The 9,385-nt window shown below is 25.9% G+C and overlaps 1 protein-coding gene across 1 annotated transcript in view; it reads right to left on the bottom strand.

Moving 5' to 3' along the window:
- Positions 1–5,095: 5,095 nt before the first annotated feature.
- LOC108687876 overlaps positions 5,096–9,385 on the bottom strand; it is a 4,632-nt gene continuing 342 nt past the window's right edge. Inside the window, exons 2-3 of the mRNA XM_018193890.1 lie at positions 5,563–5,916; positions 5,096–5,421 (exon numbers count right to left, since the gene is read on the bottom strand). Coding sequence (XP_018049379.1) covers positions 5,096–5,421; positions 5,563–5,916 — 680 coding nt within the window. The remainder of the gene's footprint in view (positions 5,422–5,562; positions 5,917–9,385) is intronic.

Genomic DNA, 9,385 nt, shown 5'->3' with positions numbered 1-9,385 from the left:
TCTGATTAGTAATTTTTTCCGTATCAATATATACATTTAAATTAATGAATGCATTGCTTCAAATACATCTTTACCTAGATAATCAATTTTTTCTGATATATATCTATGTCTTTACTGAAAATTAAGATTTTCTATCACCAGGTAAATTGTAACAATTTGCCCCACTGTGAGACAAGTTGTTACATTTACAATATCACTTGATGTGTGTGTGTGTGTGTGTGTGTGTGTGTGTGTGTGAACGCGCGCGCGCGCGTGTGCATGCGCGCGTGTGTGTATACAGATATCTCTTAAATAAGGTCCGCATTACGGGCGTAGAATGCGTCAAGGGGAACGAAAACATCTTATACCATTTTGAGATATCCGCTAATTTTCGAATTAAAAAAGAAAGAAAAAAGAACGTCTAAGCCAATGCGATAAAGTTGCACATTCATAGCAATTCATAGCGACGGCGCGCGCGCGTAGGAGAGACGGAGCTATCCTTCTCTTCGCTCTTTTTGCGTACCATCGCTATGCGGCGCGGCTTCATCGCACATTGGCTTAGACGTTTTCTTTTTTAATTCGAAACCTAAAACTACAGCGGATACCTCAAAATGGTATAAGAAGTTTTCGTTTTCCTTGACTCATTCTACGTCCCCAATGCAGCCCTTACTTAAGAGACACTCTGTATAGAGTGTTTGGAAATTAGTGATAAATCTTTCGCGCAGAGCCAGAATGGACTAAACTGAGAAAAAAAATCCTCTATCATTTTACAATTGTCGCAACGACAATTGTAAGTTATTAACTTATGAAAATAGCCAAATTCGTCCCACCATCAAATACAAACACGTGACAGGATAGTACCCGCTTCCCGTAGCGAGGTGCGCATCCGTCGCTAGGCACGTTTAAGCGACAATTGCTGTCATTATGTTACATGCTTAACAACGCACTTTTCACCGCATTGAACAGTCTTATTTCGTCGCGTATGCATTTGGCGGTAGGCTAGGCGAATTTATCACTAATTTTCAATCACCCTGTATATTTATTTTGCAATCTAAAATTAACAAAATATATTATTACAAAAATTTTTTTCTTTAATTAGTTATTAAAGTTAAGTTGGAAAATCATTGTGAAGGGTGTCGCTTAATTAAGAAGGTTTTACAAATTAAAAGTATCGTACCAAAAAACCATTAGAACATCAATAGTATCTAATGGAATGCCAATAGTAATTATTAGAATGCTAATAATAACTATTCAACGACAATAATTATAAGCACTCAACACTACTATATTGAATGCTATAACACTAGTAATAAGTTTCCACTACAATTATAAACTATTGATCAATATAAATTTTAGAATGTAATAAGAACTACTGAAATAGCCATTGGTACAGATATTTAATAATTTACACTCTCATACTAATCATTGAATAGTTCAATAGTGTGTAAAAATATGTGAAACTAAACTATATAACTATAACTAAACTATATATTTAAACTATATAATAGTGCACATTTTGTACAATGCATATCAGTGTTCGCAAAGATTTTCATATTTCGGGCCGATTCCGGGGCATTACCCTCACTACTACTTGAGGCTCGGCCGACGCTCTGGCTCAGGAATATCTCTGTAGCTTAAAAAAATGTGCGGAGGTGGTATCTTACGTTATTAAAGAATATTTTTCTTGCAAAATAATTTTTATTTTTTTTTTTAAATTTTCTAAAACATTTTGTCATAATAATTCTTGCCTATCACCATATAGAAATCATTCAATAATTTATAAATTTACATTGAAAAGTTTCTAGAATAATTAATACATTTTATCATAATAATTCTTAATTTGGTTAAGGTGAGGAGGTCAGCTAGGCAGACGTGGAAGTCCCTTAAGGATTGCAGCACAAAAATCGAAATTGCTTGGAAATAGTAACACATAAATCGAAGATATATTTTGTATAATCAGGTAGCGTAATTTTAAACGGCTTAGAGATGAATATGTCTGCACCAAAAGGGGAGTCCCTTGAGATGCAACACAAAAATTAACATTGCTTGAAAATATAATAGTAGAGCATAAATCGAAGGTATAATGTGCATAGTTAGATAGCATAATTTTGCAATTTTAAACGACTCAGAAATGTATAGGTATATTTGCCAAGAGGGAAGTCCCTTAAGGGTTGCGCAAAAATCGAAATTGCTTGGAAGTAGTAGCATATAAATTGAAGGTATATATTGTATAGTTAGAAGATATATGTGGCATGATTTTGCAACTTTTAATGATTTAGGGGTAAATAAGGTAAGATTCAAACCTCAATTTCACAACGCAAAGCAGGTCGGAATAGTTGATTCTTGCATTTAACACTTAAGTAAAGTCTTATGTCATAAGTCAATCCGAGAACTATATTAACATTTTAAAATATATTTAGCTTTTAATATAATACCAGTAATATATAAATGGACTATGAACCATCCCATTTATCGTTTCATGATTGATAATTTCTTCCTTATGAACAGTTCTAGAAGGAGAGAACAAAGATTTAGAGAGAGATACATACAAGAGGATTTTTCATTGACACGGAATTCGATTCTGAACTTAAAAATTGAAATTAAAAAATTCCTGATCCAATATGGCATAAAGATTTTTAGATACGTTGATTCAGATTAAAAATAAAAATTTGAAAGAAAAAATGATTAATAATATTTTTTGTCGTTATTTAAAAAATTGAATAGATATGTATGTCGAATAATGTAAATATAAAGTGATCATGAATTGAAATGTTTTAAAATTAAAAGATTTTCTTCCATCACAAAAAGACTAATTACAATTGAAATTATTAGGGATTTATGTCAATTTAATATGAACTATCATACAGATCAATTTAAAAAGATAAATTAAGATTGCCTGAGGTTAGCGCGTGCATAGTGCGCGCTTGCGATGGGCTAGTTACTATTAAAAAGCAAGGAATTTGTATTTTTGAAACAATAAATTTGTGTTTTAGAATAGATAATTTGTTTTTAAAGCAGTGAATTTGTGTTTGTAAAGCAGTGAATAATATATATTACAGTAAGAAATACTTACAACGCATTTGTGGCCATAGAGCATGAAAATGTGACTTCAGCGCGTACTTGCATCGCAATATTTCGTGACTGTGACAGATTTCTTAATTTGAATAGTCATCAACTTAAAATATTTTGGTTCACAAAGCAGAGCAATACTTTTTTCTTGTCAAATCTTTATTTTTATTTTTATTTTTTATTTAATCGATGCGAAAACGCACCAATTCAGTGTATTTTTATCAAAATTTGATGAGCGAGCTTTTCTTAATATTTACCGTTAATTGTAATTGGTGTTACAATATCCTGGTGCGGTTCTTTTAACCTCAAACCGATGTTGTCAAAATTTATATAAATATATTGAACCTTAAAAATATCAAAAAAAAGACATGCACATAGTTTAAGGAAACATATTTTTTAGAGTTAATAAAATGAAAACATGATAAAAAGCATTTTATTTGAAAGTTTAAAGCAAAAAAGTATAACATCATAAATTTACTTACTTACATGGCTTATCTGAGCACCCTATATATAATATAAAACTTCTTTTATATGCTGCGCACGCGCAATTGATGTCATGAGGCAAACATAGGCCTTAATACCGACTGTTTTTGTTTTTCATATAATTATCTCTAATCATTTAAAAGATATACGCATTATTACTAATCTCCGTTACAACTGTCTCCAGTCTCCCCTAGTAATTTCTTTACGAAAAATAATGACCAAGAGGTGTTAAAAAAATTAATAAATTTCCGATTATCTTTGGATCCAAAACTTTGGATCCGTGGCACATTCATATCGAGATGCTTATTTCCTAAATCTAAAATTTTTTTAATGCTTTTATATAAAACGTTTTTGACTTCGTTTTTAATGTTTTTTGCTTTTTTTAAAAGAATTTTGTATCTGTTCAATTTTTTCAAAAAAGTACGTCATTAAGTTTAACAGATAACTTAATTTTTGTAAATAAGATTTTGGGATTTTATTGTTACAAATAAAACTACAAATAAGATAAATATATCTATTATATATATTGCAATATTATATATATATATATATCTTTATTTAAGCATTTATTTCTGATAATTTTTACAACATTATCTATTTCGATTTAAAATTCTTATTTCGATAAACATATTTAAAATTATATTAAAAAATATGTATTAAATATATATTAAAAATATAAGAGAGATCAGGACCTTTTTTGGCAAGTTTCTATAATTTCTATAATTTAACTTTTTAAACAATTAATTATTATGTTTAAACTATACTAAATATGATAAAGAAAATCTTTCTCTGCATTATCATTCTCTGCTAGGAACGATTCTATATAATTTCTTTGTATTAAGTGAAACGAACATACAATTGTAATCAGTTTATCTCAATAATAAGATAAACTGGTATATATCACTGGTGTAAATTGCTCATAATCTCTTTACACTTCTAGTAAAAATGTAATAGAAATAAAAAACTAATTGTATCACAGATATGTATTTCTTAATAAAAATTGTTCCTTTTAAAGTTATTTCATCTCTATATACATTCGATTTCAATTATTGTTTATCATAATAAATTATTATTATTACTGAAATTAACATCCATGTTTAGATATCTACATTAACATCCAGTAATAAAAACTTTTCTTCTAATTAATAATCGTCACTTAGATTTATTCTCTCAAACTGAAGAATATTAATACGACATTTTGAAATATTCGAAAATTTATTTGAATTAGATTTCCTTTTTTTAATTGTAATAATTATTTGATTTAAATGAAAAGTACTTATGTTATAAAAGAAATTTTGCAACAGATGTAATAGAAACTTTTACATTCTTTCATCAAAAATACATAAATGGAATGCTTAACTTGTGCCAATAACTGTGGTCTCTCTTATATAGATTATATAAACTATTAAAATCTATACTAATGTGCATTGTTCCTTAATATCAATAATAATTGTTTTCTTTCGTTATCTTGCAGTTATCTCAAATTTTAAAATATTATGACAAAATTTATGACGAAAATTACAAGATTCTTGTAAAACAAGCTAATTAAAAGCTCATAAAATTTTTAGATAATTTTTGTTTTTTCGGAAAATAACTCTTCATAACTGATACGTCGAAATACATGATTCAAAACTAAAATAATATTTTCGGAGATCTCTTTTTCTATGGACGGTTTAACTTGCTTCACAATAGCTTCTTTATTATTGTTTATGACATCTTTTATTATTTTATATAAATCAGCTAATTCCTTTCTGCTTTCATCAATCTTGTAAATAAAATCCTTGATGTCGATATTCATGCTTAGTTTCGATGCATATATGTATTTGTTGCCATTCTTAGTTATTGTTTTCAAGTCTAATTCTGCTTTTAAACCAACTTTATCTACAATAAGTTTGATAATTTTAATATTCAATTATAAAAAATTGTAAGTATGTAAGTTTTTAGTCTCTTATTTTAAATTAAATTTCATTAAGTATTCACATTTTATTTTTATATAAGATTTACGTTAATTATTTTACTTATCTAGAGTAATTTCATTCATTCCCTTATGAGTAATTTGCATCAGTACTCGTAAATCAAAGTCAAATGTACCGTTCAAATGAAGATGCTTGAAATTTAAATCAAGATTGAAATGATCCTTGTTAGAATCCGGGTAAACAGAGTTTACGACAAAATCACAAAATCCATATAGTTTTTCATCTCTTATATTAATCTTCAAACTGTCAGTGTGAAAAATAGTCAGATTTTTTATAATTAATGGCTCTAATGGTAGAATATTCAATTCTGGTATCCCTGTACAGATCTTATTTTTTATATCGTCAATATTGTTTTTAATGCACTGGTTGTAGTTTGGATCCTTAGAACCACATGAATGAATAAAAGGAGCTACAAAAAAAATGTATATTATTTCTTATATCTGAAAAATTGTTAGGTAAGATTATCTATTTAAGTTTCAATGTAACAAGTTATATTTCAAAACATTATGCATTTTTCGCGATGCGACAAAAATACGAAAAATATATAATACACGAGCGGACATTACATTAATTACATGTATATCCGTAACATATCTAGTATTTGTAATATTTAAAGATATTATATTATTAGCACAATTCTATGTGTATACATTTTTAATAAGAGTAACATTTATTATATAAAATTTATAATATATATTAGTTAAAATTTTACTCGTAAAATTTTATCAACGTTTTATAAATTTTATTAAAGTTTTAACGTAATTTTCAGGAGCAAAAAGGAGAACATACTTTTAAATATAAATTTGTAAAATTTTTAGTTTCGTAATTAAGGGAAAGTTAAGTAATTGTGCGCATTTTGGTTTTCCGATAAATGCCATAGCAAAAATGCTAGACTAAACGTAATTCCTTTTAGATATAACCATAAGTTATATAATTTGAAAATGTTAATAGCAAAAGTGAGAAAAGATGAAATTATATATTTTAATAATAATTTTAGCATCCAGAAAATAAGATAGTAAGTCTGTATTTGTTTGTTTATTTAATTGTGTATATATCTTTCTAAAGTACTTTATTATACGCGTCTTTTAAGTTATTATTCATTGAATTTAGTTAAAAAGTTTTTGATTAATCGTTTTTCTTATCAAATCGATTCGCGGCGAGTAAATGTGCGCATTGACAATTCAAAGTTTCCTTCCAATGAAAAGTAACACTATATGCAAAGAATTTGAAAGATATAACTTTGCTTAGTCAACAAACTAAAAGTAACATGATATCAATATTATAATTTTGTATTCCATACAGTGTTACATAACAGCCCAAAAAACACACCAAATTGAGAGAAAGTTAAAATGACGTATTTTGATGTCAAAATAATGATTTTTTTCAACAAAATTTGATTTTTTATTGATTTTGAACATCAAAATAAAATTGTTGTGACGTCATTTTAATTTTTTGTTGATTTATGTGTGTTCTTTAGTAGTTATATTGCAAAATTATAACATTGACATTATGTTACTTTTAATTTGTATCTAGATTTTAATGCTGTCTATATTCTGAATGGATCCGTGAAGAGAGTGTGGAGCTGATGATACTGAGAATTACATATGTGATTTTTGTTTAAATAATTAATTTTTCCAATTTTTGTGTTATTTTTTCAAAGTTTATATTAATTTTGTATTAACATTAGTATAATATATTTTTACACTTTCTTATAAATATTCCATAAAACATTCTCCAATGAAATATTTATTTTATTAATTTTATATTAATTTCTTATTTTGTTTTACGTACAATTACCCGAAGCGTGAAAAATTTTTTCGCTTTTGCTTTTTTTACTTTTTATTAAATACAATATTTTCGAATGAAAAATTGTTCATGCATCTTGATAGAAGAATGTTTATAATTTATATTTCCGTGTTTATGTTGACTTCTTATGTTGACAATTTCAAAAATCACATTATAACAATAAATTCCCCTTAAGTGCTCATAATTCTCCTAATAAACAATTATTAAACATTGATGTTAAGAATTTATACGTTCAATGTTGTAATTATGCATATATGTGTATGGACAAAAATTGCTCTATCAATTTCTATAGACTCATATTGATATTTATTCGTCAGGTTTTTAAAATTGCCATGTATAGATGCGTAGATTCTATTGCAATTATCATAAATTAAAACCATATTTAAATTCCTAATGTATTATAGATCTCTATTATCTACTTATAAGAGATAAAATAATAATTTGAATCTTCATTTCATACTTCAGGATTTTACATATTCCAAAAACAAAAGATTTAAAATATATCAGTAACAAAAAGTTTGCACAATAAGAAATAAATAAATTTTGTTTATATTATTCAGCAAATCAATCAATATCAAACTATTTTTTTTCTAATAAATTGAATTATTCACCTTTAACATTAATTATCAAACTATCCAAAAAGGTAATAAGAATTTAATTTGTATTAATGCAAATTTAATACAAAAACATTTTTCTTTCGTCCTTCGAAATCATATCGAAATAAAATCATATCGAGTAAGATATTAACATATTTGCTAATTTTTTTATTATTGGAATTGCAAAATACATAATTTCTGTAATGACAGCCACTTACAATATGGCACAAATATAATAAAGCAAGATAATAAAGCAATATAATAAAGCAAATCATTTTACATTGTTGTAGAAGAAAAGCGACATTGAAATTCTATTTAATTTTGCATCTTTTTGTGTACATTAATAATATTAACTTATTTATGAATCAATTTATGAAATCAATTTTAAAGTGTCTAAATATAAATAATTTCGACTAATTTTGTATGACTTTTATTAAAAATACTTACACTTAATAATAGTTTATAAATTATTATATATAGCTATTAATAACTAAGATAATAAAAATAAAATAAGTGAAAGATATCTTCGAGTGGGTTTTTTGGCTTAATAATATGTGCATCTAAATATACAAATACATTATCAATACAATTAAATTCTATGATTTGAATAATCAGATTTGAAACACAATCATAAATAATGAAATAATCTCTAATTAAATTAATTAATCGACGATTTAATAATAATGTTCTATTAATAAGTAGCTAAAGTGATATTTTTTGCGATTATTACAAATTTTTAAGATTTAGTAATACTATCAATTTATTTTAATCAATGATCAATTAACTTAATTATTGCGCAGTCTAGAACTAACTGCATTTGTATATTCACATAGGAAAATCCACTTAACTGAAAATGCCTTTGGCATTCTTCTTTTATTTGTGTTTAAATACTTTTTGATTTTTACTTAATATTGTTTAAGATAATAAAAACTTTCATAACCGTCACATCGAATTTTTATGCAATATTTCTATTTTTTAATTCACATATTTGAGTATACTCTATTTTTCTGAAATTATGCAAAATGAATTCATTTATTATGTTCACAGTAAGCTAAGTATATGAGATATATTAGTAAATAACAGATAAATGCTCAATGAAAAAAAAGCTTTTATCAAAATTGATAGTTGTTACTGTCTTGTGTAAATATAATGCGAAAAATAATGCGAAAAAAACTATTTTTTAATTCGCAGTATTTTTTAATTCAATTTTTTTTTTATGTATATGTTGCTATGGTTATCATAATTTTTCAGATACCACGATAAATATATAATACTTGTCATTATGTACGAAATTATCAATTGGCATTAATAAATTACAATTAGAATTTTTGTTATTTATCAAAATAAATTATCTAATTTAAAAAATAATGTTACATCCATTATATCATAATCACAACACGACTTTTTAAACTTCATACAGATATGACAAATTTTTAATCACTCAAGAAAAGATGTTTTATATATATGTTTTATATA

Source organism: Atta colombica, unplaced genomic scaffold, assembly GCF_001594045.1.
Source record: "Atta colombica isolate Treedump-2 unplaced genomic scaffold, Acol1.0 scaffold22, whole genome shotgun sequence".
In the NCBI taxonomy this organism is placed as follows: Eukaryota; Metazoa; Arthropoda; class Insecta; order Hymenoptera; family Formicidae; genus Atta; species Atta colombica.
This window is presented reverse-complemented; position numbering and strand designations above follow the sequence as displayed.